Source organism: Haplochromis burtoni, unplaced genomic scaffold (genome assembly GCF_018398535.1).
Source record: "Haplochromis burtoni strain Fernald_Lab_line unplaced genomic scaffold, NCSU_Asbu1 Contig_14, whole genome shotgun sequence".
In the NCBI taxonomy this organism is placed as follows: Eukaryota; Metazoa; Chordata; class Actinopteri; order Cichliformes; family Cichlidae; genus Haplochromis; species Haplochromis burtoni.
In genome coordinates this window covers 3429705-3446302 of record NW_024582375.1, presented here as the reverse complement: position 1 = coordinate 3446302, position 16598 = coordinate 3429705, and the positions used below count along the sequence as shown (strand labels likewise).

General features: G+C 40.7%; 1 protein-coding gene across 1 annotated transcript in view; it reads right to left on the bottom strand.

Moving 5' to 3' along the window:
• cerk (ceramide kinase) overlaps window positions 1-16598 on the bottom strand; it is a 49950-nt gene that overhangs the window by 6971 nt on the left and 26381 nt on the right. The window contains exons 7-12 of the mRNA XM_042217855.1: window positions 12252-12326; window positions 11964-12116; window positions 10191-10296; window positions 9848-9927; window positions 5851-6056; window positions 201-379 (exon numbers count right to left, since the gene is read on the bottom strand). Of these exons, the coding sequence (XP_042073789.1) occupies window positions 201-379; window positions 5851-6056; window positions 9848-9927; window positions 10191-10296; window positions 11964-12116; window positions 12252-12326 (799 nt within the window). The remainder of the gene's footprint in view (window positions 1-200; window positions 380-5850; window positions 6057-9847; window positions 9928-10190; window positions 10297-11963; window positions 12117-12251; window positions 12327-16598) is intronic.

Sequence of the window (16598 nt, the reverse complement as noted above, 5' to 3'; positions counted from 1 at the left end):
TGTCAACATTATAGGTGCCACCTATAACGCTGCCCTGAGAGTCTGAGATTAAGACTACCATGACCTGGATGACATCATTCCTCACCTGAGCCAAATGCAGTATTTCTACAAGTCAGACCTTGGTTGAATCTCTTATGATGCCTCGTAGTTTACGTCGCACAATTGTCTGTGCAGTCACACATGATTCTGTTGTCATTTACCTGACTTGAATGGCAACCTCAGGCAGGATCTCCCCATCACAGCTCCAGCTGCCAAGTGGAGTGCTGTAGCCAGTCTTTGTTGCAGGCTCGCTCAGGTCTTCCAGTGAAACCAGTATGTGGCGCTCTGGCTCGAAGCGGAACTTCCTCACCCGGTGGACCTCTACAAAAGGGTGGTCAAACTGGGGGAGAAAGGCAGACCCACATGAGAAATGATGAAAGGGGAGAAGACGGACAGATAAGATAGACAAAGGAACAGATGTTCTCACAGATGCCGCAGATGTTATGCTCCCGGATCACCTGTAAAGGTTTCAAAGTGAGCAGCTTGAGAGCCGACACAAGAGCTCATCTTTGTTTTAGTGCTCGACTAAATCAACGTTTCTTCATTCAGAGTCACAAGGAAATAAGACGTACTGAACAGTGAGGATGGAAAACAACATTTTAGAAAAGAATTTCTAATTAGAATTTCCTCATAATAAGTGTCTCCACCAAATTTTGAACTACAGCTCAATATATAATGTATAAATGCTTGTCTAACAACAATAAATGAATGATTAACCCTTGATTATGGGGAACGGAGCCTTCAGTCGCTCTGCCCCTTGGCTCTGGAAATCTCTTCCTCCAGCAATAAGAAATAAACTCTCTTCCTGCATTTAAGTCACAGCTCAAAAGATCTGTTCAAACTGGCTTATTCACTTTAGTGCTGATTTTATCTGTTGTCAAGTTCTGTTTTGCAATTTTAACTTATTTTATGTATTTTATGACTGTTGCTCCTTTTATTAATTTTGTTCTTTTGTAAGGTGACCTTAGGTTTTTGAAAGGCGCCCTCAAATAATATGTAGTATTATTATTATTATTATTATTATTATTAAAGTTTCACAGAGCAAGCACATCTACTATCACATGTCCCGTTTTTCCTAACACATGATAACATTATAGCCATAATGATTTACTGACATTTTATTGGAAGTTAAAAAACAATGGCATGAACAATCTTAAGCTGTTTTACTACACAACCATCTGTAACCATAACAACTGTTAAACACTGTTCTCACTGTTACAGTACATCATAAAAAATTAAAAAAATCCTCGTAACTCCTGTCTACAGTGATCAAAATTTATTCAACATTCATTAACAGAACACTAAACAGACAAAGAAATGCTTATGACACATTAGCCTGGTCGTTCAAAGAGGTTGTAGAGACCTTGCATATGTGGGGCATCCACACTTTTCCCCCACATTCACTGCAGCTCAGGTGCTGTTATAATATTATGGATGTGCCAATCACGCGTATGATCGTCGTTTTAATCTCAGTTTGCTCAAAATAACGGCAACTAGTTCATGTTTTGGACAGTTTAGTCAGGTTCTTGTGCTTACAGGCACACCTCTTGTAGCGGTAAGGCATCTTCTGACCTCTGCATGACCTCATTTTGTGCACCATATTTCCCCAGTCATACAGGAAGCTGTTTGCACTTCACTGACTGTTAGATTTGTGTTGTGCTGTCATTTTTCCCCCCGCCTGCTCATTTCTTTATGTGTACTATAAGACACACGCTCCCTGTCATTCTTCATTTCCATTTGCTGTGCAAATGTACAAACCATTCATATGCAACACAAACCCCAGGAAACAATGCCGCTGTTGTGTTGTACATTATCATTGTCGTTATTATTAAATCCTTTATTTGAACAGTCTCACTGATATTGCAATCTCTTTTTCCGGCTATATATCAAAACTGCACTTTATGAGTGATCACAAATCAAGAACAACGTTGAAATATCCCAGAGACTGCTTTGTTTTCCTCAATTATAGCGAAGTATTTAAATCCATTTTTTTTCCAAGTTCGGCATGAATAACACGCACAGCTCAAGTTAAAGTGTCCTGTGACCCGATATTCTAAGCACAGTCTTTAAATTTGATTAAGGAGCAGAGGCAAGCAGGCAGTCTTTGCAACAGGGCGTTGTAAATAAATATGATAGAGAGGACCCCCCCCCACACACACACACACACACTTTTCCATACACGATGCCACAGCGAGTAAGAAAATAATCGCCTGTAATAAATCGTGATGGACCGCGACACACAGAATCGAGGCTTCCAGGTGGATAAGAAGCATGCATGCAAACAATATCCCCGTAATCAAGTGCAGACAAAACAGTGGATTGTACACTGACCTTACGACCTGCGAATGAGAAACAGGATTCGTTTCTGTATAAAAACCCATGAAAGGCCCTTTATGCTGTTTCACTTTTCTAAAATACCCCTGCGATCTTTCAAAGCCCAGCAGGTGCCCATCACTGCAGGAACCTGGGCAAGTGTGGTAGTGGGAACGCAGACGGGTCCCATGACTTTGTCAAGGTCCTCGTTGATCTCCGTCTACACTGCCCCAAACCAAAACCTCTTGTTTCCTGAAGATTTCTCAAACTGATGGATCCATCAGGAGAAACTTGGAGTTCACCATCTAGTTCAACATGCATACTGGAGGAGCTGGGGATCAAACCACTGACATTCTGATTGGTAGGTGCCCCATTCAGGGCAGGGATAGCTCAGTAGGTAGAGTGGTGGCCCCATGATTGGAAGATCGGGGGTTCAAATCCACTGAACGGCTACCCTGAGGCACCCCTGAGCAAGATACCGTCCCTACACACTGCTCCCCGGCGCCCAATTGCTGCCCACTGCTTCACTGAGTGAATGGGTTAAATGCAGGGAGGGATTTCCCCACAGGGATCAATAAAGTATACATTATTATTATTCTACCACCTGAGCCACAGCCCCATCCAGTGATCAGAGAATCCCATTTTCCTGAAAAATTACACTTAAATTTAGTTTACAGGCTTCTTGTGTGTAGAGTAAATATTGTATTTTTCCTACTGTCTTCTTACGGAACGTCCTTATATCAACATGTGGGCCGTTTTTCCTTCTTTTTCCAGTGACAGATGTAAACAGGCAAAAGGGAGAGATGCGGGTCAGATAACATGCAAGTGCATGAAAACTGTGTGAACGCTGGAGGAGTGAAGGAAAAGAGAAAAGAAAGATGAAAAGAAATTATTTTGTCAAAAATCCCCTTTCATCTCCGTCAGTGTTGCAGAAAGCGCACGGACAGAGCTGAACCTATTTTCTTAAACTTCACAGGGTGCCACTTTCTCTCTAAACTCCTCTCTGTTTTGTCTTGCTTTCTTTCCGTACCTTCCTCCCCTCTCTTTCTGACCCTCTCTCATCCTGAAAGTGGAGTGAAAGCCATTTATTTCACATCAGACCCGCTTTATGACTGCAGCCGCTTTGCATTCATGCTGGATGGTCTGCCTAAAAGGCTTTCTGACAAGGCCATGAATACGCTTAGTGGCTTCTCACTCCTTGTTTCTCTCTGCTTGGCTGGACAGTGATGCTGATATTAGCTGAACTCTGACGCAAAGTCCCGATCACCCTACTCATACTCGTCTCCTGTTCTGTGCCGCAAGTAAAGCGGCAAAGACAGCCTAGAGATGCAGCATGTCATCATTTTTCGTTGCCATTATCACATTCAGACATCTGCGATTCCTGGACGGTGGTTAACGAGACTTCTTTTCTTTTCCTTACACAGCTGTGACAAGTGAGTGTGTAATATAAAACAAGCTTTAAACAGCAATGCTAGCTTATCAAGCTCAAATAGCCAGGGCTAACATGCTCTCTGAAACATACTTCTATGTCAACATCTACTTACTATGATGATCGTAGCATGTGTGTATATATGGACCTGTATGTACCCGTACCTCCTTAACAGACGGGCAAACAAACTAACCCCCCAGAAAAAATGTGCAAACTCCATCACACACACACAGCAGTTATTAATGTCTCTATGTTTTTAAAATGTCCCTTATGTGCCATTCAATGTGTGTTGCCCGTATGCAACACACTCGAATTTAGTTCGAGTTATCATTAAACACAGAATTTAAAACATTCTGTGTAATCATGTAAAACAAACCAGTTGCTTGATTTGCAAACATTAAAAGGGAGGGAAATGTTGAAAACTGCTAAATAAACATCATGTATCATTTCATTAATAATTAAAACCAAGTGAAAATTCTGTTTGTTTTGTACCTTTACTTTGTAAAGGTGATTGAATGATCCGTGAATAAAAACGGAGCGGCATTAGTTGCACAGTCATTCAAACTGTGAATTCCCCAGCTCATGGAATAATAATGGCAATCTTATTAGTACCATATATTCAATGTTTTTAATGATAATTATTTTTTTAAATTAAGACACTGTGGTACTCTTGGTAATAGTGGTATTTGATTATAATTGATAGTTGCTGATTGTTTGGAAAAGTTGCTGATTGACAAATAAATATTCATTAGTTACATTGTTTGTTGTTGAAAACAGAAACAAAGAGCGACTTCTCCATTTGGGAAATTGGGACAATCGAGCATCGCGCTACCGTTTGCTAATTAGACCCAGACAAATCGGAGGTAATAGATAAACAGAACCAAACTGTGTCCCATTGCTAATATCTTGCTTTTGACTCTCAGCGTTTGGATTATAGCATTCAGGGGAAATCCTCAGCAGTCAAAGTCATTTTAATTCCTACATTCAGCAGCATTGCCAGTGAAGGCTGGTAATTTTATGTTGTGCATGCACATTTCTCTGAGTCATCTAGATGCTAAAATATTTAATTGGGACTGGAGACACGCTTCGTGTCACTCGGAGCAGCAAAATCTTTCCCTTTGCTTGATAATTTCACTGTAACAGCACCCGCCTCTGCGCTCTGCTCTGAATACCATTTTCTTTACTTTATCATCATCGAAATGTTTGCCTTTCTGTGCCGCTGTATAATGTCAACTTTAAAACTGGAAATCTATCAAATCATCGAATCAAACCACATCACAGGTAATATTTTACCTTTGTGATTTAAATATCAGGGCACAACTGAAAAGGAAAATCTGACATTTAGAAATCGCCTCACGATGCCGGCTTGGGCTAAAAACACTGGAAATTCACACTTTTACCAAGGAAGCCGGTGCAGATAAAATTACTTGAGATCCCTCTGAATGGGATAAACTTCCTGTGGTCCTTCCTGAGGTAATAATTACTAATCACTAGACTACCCCTGGTAATACTTGTGCTATCCTGTGAGGGCATTAGTCTGGTATGAGCCTGCTCTCCCATACAGTGTATCCCTGATGCAGCGATTACTGGTGCCTCTCTGGACTAGGGTGGAGGTTATTTATGATACGTGGGAAGGCATAAGGGCTAAGGCATTTGAACTAAAGTGAACCAGAGTTGAGAAATTGAGCAGAGTCAGCAAAGGGAGGTGCTAGCACAGCAAGTGGGCAAACTCTTCCTTCTGCTTACTCGATTACAGGCTCAACACACTCAATCCATCTGTGCACAGACTGGAAAGTCATCATGTTGAACTCGATGCTGTGCGTAGTGTTTAACACGATGATTGACAGAGGACTGCTTCACTGTTATCTGAAGATTCCTTCTGTTATCCCTGCTGGATCCGAATTGCAGTCTTTTCCATTCAGTAAGATTACGCACAGCATGCCCCGTGCTTTACATTTATCGACAGTTTAGGCATATTAGGGGAAAAGCATCTTAACTGCTGCATGCCTATTAGGTAATAGCAAGTGCATTGAGATTTGATTGCACACAGCGCAGCTGCGTACGCCTACCTGATCGTCTTTGTTGGTGTGTCGAAGAAGGTGTTTGAAGAAGTCCAGGCGGGAGCAGTTCCTCACCAGGATCAGGTCTGCATTGCCGTCAGCGAGGTGGGCGAAGGGTGACAGGCCTTTTGGACTTCGAGGACAAGCGCAGCTCATGTTGGCTGCGTTAATGGCAATAAACTTTCCATGGATCTCATTCCAGTCACTGCTGTCATCTGAAACCAACATCAATACATTTAGGTTTACAAGTAAGAACAGACTAGATGAGGTGAAGTCATTCATACACAGATGTTACTCCTCAAGCTGCAGTTCCTCTGATGGTCACTTGAGGCTGGCTCCAAAGGTGAGTCAATCCACACAGACTGATGTTAAAGTGCACGACTTTAGCTATAAAAAGAACGTCTTTGCAGCCCGTTTACATACACTTTTCCCCTTCTTAACATCTTTAAGGCAGTGTATTTTTTTTTAAATGACCCACCTGTTTGGATTTAGTTTGGGTGTAGCCACTTTGACCGTCACGTGTGTCAACAGAAGATAAAACTGTTTCAGCAGTCTGTTGCTCAGCGCTGACTAAAAGATATGTGCGTCTGCGAAGTGCACCTATACAGTTTATGGTTGCAGTTTGCAAGCCAACTTGGAAGTCAGCAAATATGGTGCTTTCCAGCTTAAACTTGTGCAGTTAAGAAATCAAAGGTTACAGTTGATGCATGTGTTATATATAAGTGTGTTAGGTGTTACATGCAGTCTGATTGCAAAACTGTGGGCACAAAGCAGCTTAAGCTGCAAATTGTTCTGTGACAGTTGCAAAGTAAACTTACATGTAAACACTATTAAATTGTGCGATTACTGTTGATTTGCATTACCTGTAATGCAAAACAACCATAATTACCCTTTTGTGATCGTAAGAGGCACGCAACCCAAACAGTACTTTTCACTTTAAACACACCTTTGCAGAAGAGTTCAGTTTCATATCAATGCAGCAGAGAGATATACTGCCTTTAACTTAGAGTTACGTGAACTTTACTCATGGCAGTCTTCTCCAATGAAGTTTGGACACCTAAGCATAAATTCGTCCAAATTTCCAGAATTACTCCTGGAATTACTTTGGTAGAGCGTGCAGGAGATGGGCCACTTCTCCTCTCCAGCTCCTCACCTGACACACCTGCTCCATTTCCACACAAGCGCAACTGGACATCAAATAGGTTTACACACTAGGAAGCATTTGTTGTGTTTGAAAAGAATCTTTGCTACCAAGGTCAACAGTGAGTTCAGCGAGTTTCATTCAGTTGCACATTTCTAACTTTTGATTGCTGGATGTCAGCATCTTTCTCCTTAAAACCTTTAAAAACTTGACTTGGTTTCCAGTATTCCATATTAGGTTGCCAAATGTGTAGTAATCCATTGCACTGCTGAACCACACTACAGAGCTCCAAGCTGCCGGTGCTGTATGCTCCAAATAACCACACTCACTTTTATTTAAGTGCACTCCACTTGGAATTAAATGTGTCATGTTGATGGAGGGAAATGGTGAGTTAGCAGCAAAAAACTAAAAAAATCAAGCGGCGGTGAATGAGAAGAAAAAAAAAAGAAAAAGACTTTTTTCACAACCCCGCCTCAAGCGGTCGAAGGTAATCTTTTAAAAGTGTGAGGTTATCAGTTTGCTTTTGTCCATTTGTGCTTTTGCTTAACTTCTTCTGCTGTCTCTGCAATATTCAAACTCCTCCATGTGACATTGAGACTCTTGAACGAGCAAACCCTGAGCTGAAGAGATTTTAAGTTCACTGGAACTTTACCTGCAATTCAGCTGCAGCTCTGCCACATTTGCAAAAAACGCCACATTTTATTTCGTTTTGGAGAATTCTGAAAACCTCAAGCTATGTACTTGTACAACTGAGATAAGAGATGGAAAAAACCCTCATTGAGCTTGTCCAGAAGGGTCCATTATCAAGCTGAAATGAATAATCTGTGCACCATCAGGTATGTGGGTTTGAAATATTTTCTGCATTTTGCTAAGTCTTTATGAGTCCTGGGGTTAAGCTCCAAGCTTGTCACAGAGCAATAGTGATGCTGATGAGGGTCCATTAAGATCCAGATGTCTTGGCAGCCGTTCTCAGTGCAGCTACCCCGCTGACTGAGCCAAGATAGAAACTTCCCCGCCGACACCAATCTACCAAGGCTGCGAGTCTTCCGCTACGAAACGCAATTAAGCACGACGAGGTAAGGGTCAACAAAAGAAAGAGGAAGTCGTACAAAGGTGGAAGGCTGATGGGTTAACCGCGAGTTTGCTCGTTATGATTAAATGGCACGCGTGGCCTCCCATACCGCGAATGACAGACGCGATGGTTGCACTTCACAAATCACCACTCTGTTCCTCCGAGATTAGTGGCTGTTTACTTGTGCGATGGCGTATCAAAGACACAGTGCTATCACCCACGGGACCGCCGGTGTCTGTCACCAGGGTGATAGTCGCTGCAGCAAGCTGGAAAAAAGTGATCACAGACATCCAAATTAGCATCTGACTGCTCCGCGAGCACCTCAGAGGGAAAATTATGTGATCTCGGAAAGCAAAACGATTCATTACCCACCCCCCCAACACACACAGACACACACATGTTGCAAAAGCAAACTTACAGAGGTGATAACGCGAACCAATGATAACAAGCCCACCGAGGCTACTTTAAAACAACAGTATTCTAATTGGAAAGCAGTGATGTAAAAGTTAAAGAACAACAACAAGACATCCAACGGTGGACTGTAGGCTCTGCGTTCGGAGAATGTTTCCAAATGAGTGTTTGCTTTTGCAGGAGAGGCTGGCTCATTTGCAGTGAGGGAGTGTGTCGTGCCTCATTGATTTAGCAGTTGTCTGAGATTTCCCTCACCAGAGAAGAAGACAGGAAGAAGAAAAAAAAAAGCACAAAACAAACAGCAGCAGTGGCGTGAGGCAAAAGCCCCTGTCAGTGCTGGCAGAGCCAAATTTTGTTCTGATTAGTGGAAACTGGTCACACAGCCCGCACAGATACACAAACAGGTTGCGCTTGCTTTTATATTTAAAACAGGCGAAAAATAAAAAAATATATAAACACAAACACTCCAGAGGAGCCCTGAGTGCCAGATAGCCAAGAGAAGATACTGCTGAATTTAACATCCTGGCACTAATTAGAGAACACACACGCACAGATCATCTGCAGCTCAGAGTACACACTAACACACACTAACACAGGAGTCAGTATTTCATCTGGCTCCAGAGGGCTTCTGCTGCGGTGTCGTGGTTTTGAGAGGGTTGGGGGTAATAAAGTGTGTGTGTACGTGTGCAAATGGTCAGAGGGAGAGCAGGAGGTGGCTGTCGTCCTCGGTCCTGTGCAGACAGAAAGAGTCCGACTGGGAACATGTAACCTCGCAAAGTAGGCGCGAGGGCTGGTTGCTGGAGATTCGGTAAATCAATAGGTTAAAAAGGAAAAAAAAAAGAAAAAAAGAAGGCGGCTCCGGGGGGGGCATAACAGGGGAGCTATGCACTGTCACTAAAAATCACTTTACGTTTTCTCATCAATAACTCATCAAGAATCTCATCAAGAATTTTGCCGTGCTGCGGGAGAGAAAGAGGAAGAAGAAAAAGGAGAAGAAAAAAAAATCAACCCAACAGAAAACCCAGGAGCGAAATGTTGCGAGGGAGAAGATGATGCGGTTATTTACACTCAGTCCACCTCAGGTACTTAATCTTTCGCAGAAAAAGAGAGAAAAATGCAAATCTTCCCCTGTTTTATGTGTACGACTTCAAGGGAAAAGACAGCCAGCGTGGGATTGTCTCCTCTCCTTTTTTCCCCCTTCTTCTCCTGTCTCTATTCTTAAAACTACAGCCTGTAAAAATACTCATTTTCACATGTATCAGAAGCCTGGCAATGGTTTCAAACTAGACAAACAAGCAGATAACGAGGTAGAGAAATGAGAAATGCACTTTTTCCTGTGTGATTAAGGCGGTACATTTCTAGTAATAAACCCGAACCCGTACCTTTGCCTGGCTTTTCCTTCTCCTCCGACACGTCGCTGTGCGTGTCTTTTGATGAGCGGTTGTGCTGACAGATGCTGCACCTGAAATATCAGTGAGACTTTGATTAAAACATCAGTCTCCCTGCTGACATTCCAAACTTTAACAAGCCTAAATGATGCATTTGATAGGAATGCATTCGGTCCATTTGAAACCCGGCTCGGCTTATAAGTCTAAAGCCTTTTGTAGCTCGGTCATGTCACATTTTATGCTACGATAAGTTGTCGAGTTACACAGTGATGGCACTTTTTGGAAAAGGATGAAACTTTCCTGAAAACCCGAAATAAAGCGATAGCTTTTTATTTACCCGGATCGACACTGCAGCTTGTCCCTCGGATTCCCCACGTCGTCCTCGGCGGGGAGGAAAGAGACGGTGCCCTCGTAGTAGTTGTGGCTCAGAAAGGTTTTCACACCTGGAAAGGAGACACAGTCAGTGTGAGTGCAGAATCCAAATGTGCCGTGTGTTTTATTTTGTTGTGCTTAATTTCAACCTGAACTCTTTTTTTTTAAGGTTTTACTAGAAAAACAAACAAACAAAACACAACACATCAGCTTTCACTTTTTAGGCAAGTATGTAACCCCCTACCCTGCAGAACCACTTTATTGATCACTGTTGATTACTGCATAAAAGTTTGATTTTTAAAAACCAAAAAAAACCCAAAACCTTTCTAGCTTATTGCATTCATATTATTTATTAATTGCACAACTCTCTTGCACAATGTCACTTTCTTCTGTAACTTCATTTTGATTTTCTGTAGTTGTATATGTAAAGTTTTTACACTCCCTCACAGCATAAGGCACTCACAGTGCTCCTGTGGCACTTTTACTTTAACTATGCTGTTTATTTATTGTAGGCTGCACTACCTTTTATTCTTTATCCTGCTGCTGCAATACAATTATTTCCCTTGTGGGTTCAGCTGTCTACCTATACTAACTACCTGTCCATCCATTCATCCACCCATCGGTCTCTTATTGCATCACCATATCAAATGCTGGCACTGTGTCCGAGCAAATATGCAAAGGGTGTTGTTTGGTCTTTGCTGCTATCGCATGCAGAGTTGTGTCAATATTTAGAGTTTATTATATACTCCTCCTACAAATGATCATAACTGCCAAACTGTGACACCTGTAAGGATGCTGTGTTAAACGTGAACACAATAAAGGTGTTATTGTTATTTTTAAACAAGGCTAAACGTAAGTGATTTAACTTTGGTCAAGTTTTCCATTTGGGAACACGTCTAGACAGCTTCCAGTGTGGATGCTATCTTAGCCTCCTTCTGTCCACTTGCTCTGTGCGCTGTGCACTGTGCGATTTTACGATAATCCTCAAACGGCAAAAGAGCAAACATCAAGCGGTCGTTCAAATTGACTTGAATTTTGCTTGGAGGATCATTGTTGGTGAGAGCCGGGCCTACAGCTACATCTAAGCATTTTTCTGCAGTTCACAGTGGAATGGTCCACAGTTTCCAAGCCCAACGGTAGCCCGAACCACTTCCATGTGAGTCCTTCCACTCCTTGAAATTGAAAATCAATGACCATTCTGACACACAGCACACATCACAGGCACCAAGTACACTGGGACATAACATGACTAGAGAACATTTTGATCACACCTCATTTTTTTGTGCCTACCTGCAACCAGGAAGTGTAAATTAAAGTAAAAAGATGAGTTTAAATTTATGGATTTCTATTTTGGATAAGTGGAGCTCAATTTTTGTGGATGAAAATTGCTTCTTTCTGTTCAGCTGGCTCTAGTTTAGTTTCCTATCTGTCATCATAGCGTTGAAGCCTAGACAAAAAAAACAATAATAATAAAAATAATAATAATAGTAACAATAACAATAATATGTAGAGGTTTCTGCAGACCATCTCATCTAATCATGGTGTTAGGAAAACTTGATGCTGCTGCTGATGTCTGGACCCTTTACAAAGCCAGCAAGCCCTGGGATGAACTCCAGGTTAAATCTTTTTTAAAACAATTCATTGTGAGATTGATAGCGTTTAAGAACAATGAGCCAAGAGTTAAAAATAAAAGGTTAAATGATCTAGGCAGATTTTAGAAAACTGATGGCCCACATACCTGCCAGGTCGTATCTGGCAGGGCCAAGCCATCTGTTCCTCTCACTGTCTGAAAGCACATCTCCATAGAAGCCGTAGCCAAGCAATGAGACAGAGTATCTGAGAAAGACGTCATCGTGATGAACTGAACACACATCCATTGGCTGCGAATCACCTGTTGAGATAGTCAAACAAAAACAAAAAAAACAACACAAAAAATAACATGAATATGAAACTAAAATTAGTCTAATCTTTCAAAGGTTGTTGGTTCTTGTAAGTTTTTCATATTCTTTCAGCAATTTCCACTCACCCACAACGATGTGTAAAGCAGAAGTAACTGGATCGTTGGTTCCCACTGTAGCAAAGCAGATACAGTCAGTAGACCCTGTTGGGTTACGGAAACAAAGATGCGCTCCGGTTAAAGAAATAAAAATGACATACTTCTTTAATTTACCAGAAGGTTGTATCCTCTCTTTGTTTGTCTGGGTTTTCAAAGATGTGGATACATCTAATCAGTGGCTCTGGAGTGTAGTGGTTTATACAATCAACTAATAAGTCAACGGTCCCTTTCCTGCTAATTATGCTTATATTTAATAATGAAAAAAGCACATCTTATTCTTTATGCTTTGTTTTTTTGTTGTTGTTTTTTTAATGTGCCAGCATTGGTTTGGCTGTTTGATGCATCTTAGTAACTGTCACCATGTATTCACAGGTACATACTGAAAGGCCTTTTTCCTTTTAAATCCATGTCTTCCTCCTTAAGACAGGAAGTGGAGCAGATACATGATATTTTCCTGTCTTCAACTCTCAGTAAATCTAAAGGTTGCAATATACACTCAGGATATGTGATGGGTACTCTGTCATGAATGCCTTCCAGCTAATCAGAAGAAACTGTGTAGCAGCTTAGCAGACACTGTTGGCACTTAAGTTTTCCAAGATGCTGATAGTGTGTGTAAAACATACTCTCATAAATGAAAGCAGTCCTTACACATCATAAGGTCACGTCTCTCAGATCTTTGACCAAGTGAAGGGAATTTAGTTGAATAATTTCACTAGACGGAAGCAAGGAGACATCGTAGTCATAAAGTTAACTGATCGGATAGCTCCAGGCTCCAGGCTATCATCAGCTCTCTTCAAGCAACAAATGAGGGATAAGAGGCATCCCCGCTTTGTGAGAAATGTTGAGTTTGACATTAAATCTTTCAACTTGAGAGGTAATCAGCCAGTATCTCTCTTTCTGCACCACATGGTGTAATTTCAGACCTATCTGCCCTACTTTGATCATCCTCAAGTGGTAATATAGACCTACTGCCACTGATGAAAGACAGAGAGCGCGAGCAAGAGAGCAAAGAGAGGAGAGTGAAATCTAACCAGTGATGTTTTGAGCTGGCTCACAGAAGCGTGACAGGGAAGATCAGGCCTGTCATTCAGTAGCGGACACACAGATGAGTATGAAGATGAGCTCCCTCTCTTGCTTTTTCTGACTTTCTATGAATATCACTTATCTGGCCTTTGCTTCTTCCCCTCCGAGCTTCATAATCACATCCGAAACACTTTCCGATTGCTCCTGACAGCCCTGCACTGCCTGCTATTTTGCTGAGCATAAAAAAAGGTGACATGTGCCATTTCAGTCTTCTAAAGCTACTCCGTAAAAGCCAGCTGACTTTGAATGAATATAACTGCTGCACACAGATCTTCAATGATGTTTAGTGCTCAGATCTTCAATGTTTTATTCCCCTTAAGTTGCTCAACCACAATAGCTTGCTGGCATATTCTGAGGAGAGAGCATAAACTGTCGCAAGGCAAATCCTCAGTGGAGATGCTCCATTTTTTATCTGTGTTTCCCCTAAAACTGTCTTGCCAGTAAAATCATCTCAGCAGTTAGATCATCTTTGTCTCTGGGAAAACAATGGACGCTAGATGCTTTTAAGAGCTGCTCCAAAAAGGATATTTTAGCTGTTTCAATCCTCAGTACATGAATATATTCATGGCTGCACTGGCAGTATCTTAAAAACAGCCTCAAACCAAAAAAAGCAGACCTTTGATTTAAAATATTTGTGTTTTTTTTTAATCAAAATTGTCTAATTTGTGTTACCTGAAAATGTTTCCAGTAGCAAAGAAAACTAAATGAACAAATTAAGTGTTCAGTTGAGATAGATGCTGACACCCAACTGTAGTTAGTTCATACTACAGTTAGCACAATAAAGCAGCAGTGTCCCATCAGGGCAAGCAAGGGAAGGACTGCTTGTCCAGTGAAGTCTATAAATAGTCATCAGTTAAAACTCAAGTAAATTCAATCTCTATTCTTTCATCTCAAACAGTGTTCTGTCTCATAAGTTTGCCCCTTTTGCATCCACTGTTTAAATTACTGTCATGTTGTTGGGCTTTTGTCTCAGGAAGCAGGATTAACTCTGCTTAATTCGGATTTCACTTGAATCTGTATTATATGTACATTTCATGGGTGTGTCCACTACCTGGTGTTAAAGGGCTGGAGCTGAGCAGGCTGAGAGACCAGCAACTTTTTCTGGTTGTTCTGTTGCACATTAAGGATAAACCTCTAGTCTGTGATGGGAGAATTATCTGAGACTAGCAAGACAAACTGCTCGTCTCTGGTCCCCGCGGGCTGAGATCAGTTATGATCTATGCATTTATTACAGTAACAAACAAGTTTCCTCTCGTTAACCACTGACATGTTTGATGTAGAGGATTTAGAAAACTTTTTTTTATTAATAGGCAGGTTGACCAGCTGCAGACTTTTAGATTTAGTAACTCTGAAATCACTTAGTTGACTGAACGACAGTTAAGTGTAACCAGCTGTTTAACTAAGATACTGACAGTTAACCATGTCACCCAATGCTCAAGCCTTTTTTTTTCCTTTAGCCGTTTTGTTATTTATATATTTCAATATACTTTAACAGCAGTTGTGTTTTTCTGAACTTATTACACATAACGTCCTTGGGGATTATTAAAGTATTCTGATTCTTATTAGAGATATGAGGTCCTCACATGAAGCCACTACAAACACTTTTTATAGAATATAGTGCATTAGTACCATTAAACAGTATGTAAAGCATTACGCTGAACTTAACCTTACACACCTGCAGCAATAATAAAACCCATATAACAGTCATGGGGAACATTTTTCTGCAGTATAACAGTGGTTATGTTCAGTACTTTACAGTTTTATGTGTACGAAGGCGTGTGGTATAGCTACTAAAGGAATGGTTTTAATACATTTCTTCTTCAATCATCCTTGTCAACTAATGGTAAATATTTTAAGTATAATAGTAATAATATTTTTAAATTCTTCAACCAGGAAGGCATGCAGAAAGCTCAAAATTTCCATGCAGTGTGCAGCATAAATAAAAGAATAAAAGAGAGGCTGAACTAAATCATGAAACGCTATATGTTAGTGGTTTAAGATCTATTATTCTTTTTGGATATTCATCATCTCTCTTTGCTTTTCTGTATAAGTCACCCTGCACCACTGCAATCAAGTCTGTTCCTTTTATTGGATTTTATGAGAACTTTTTGTTTACTCCCCAAAAATCTAATGTTCGACTCTAGAGGAAGTATTAGAAAGCCACGGCTCAATGCTGAAATATACAGCATCTTCACTGGTGTTAGGAAACTACCTTTCCTGTGCATATAGGGTGTTACATATGACCACATTAATAAATTAATTTAGGCATGGAGACAGAGTACAGCTGAGTTTCACCCACACCAGAGGAAAAGCAGTTTATAGCTCTGACTTTGTATTGAATGACCTTGTGAGTTCCATCTGCTAGCAAAAAAAAAAGAAAAAGAAAAGAAAAAAGAAACATCGATAGAAAAGTAGTGCAATAAAATGTGCAGGATGAGTGGGTAGGAAGGTGATACTCAGTATGCAAAACATGTATGTGTAGCAATGGGTGTGATTTTTAAAGTATGATGCATGTTTTCTTCATAAGAAATGAAACAAAAACAAACAAAAAAACAACAACTGTCCAGCAGATATGTTAAAAAAAAGAACATTTGATTGAAAGTTCAGTGGTAATTCCACAAACAACTTTACAACCAATTCCTTTTAACTTTAGCCCACGGGTCAACTACCCACTCAGTAATGGTTCAAACATGTAAACAAATGCTTTCACCAGGTAGCCATGGGCCCCAACACCATTGTGTTATCTCAGCCAGTGACAGACATTCATTCAATATATACCAGAAATTTTAGAAAAAAGTGGAAATTACACACTTAAAATTTTAATTTATCTGCTTGTGTAAAATGACAAAAGTCCAAATTGTGCTTGTAAGTGGCCTAAAAATCACTTACTGTGTGCCCAGCAGCTTTTTAAAAACCTATGTCATTAACATCAAGCTGTGCACAGGATAGCCTCATGCACTGTATCTCTATCCTCATGAAAATTAAAGATTTAAAAATGTCACTCAGCACGTTTCCATTTATGGCACTTGGACTGATTGACCCTCTGCAGGCCCCTGTTGGGAGCTCCTACCCTGTTGCCATAGAGATCATTGCTTTTAACTCAGAAACCTGGGATGAGAGAGTGTGAAGTTATCGCAATTAGACTCTAAATCATGTTCTGGTGCGATTTTAATGCATTTAAGACTTTTCTTTTAACTGTAGGACTACTTCAGTCCAATTTTATTAAAAAAAAAA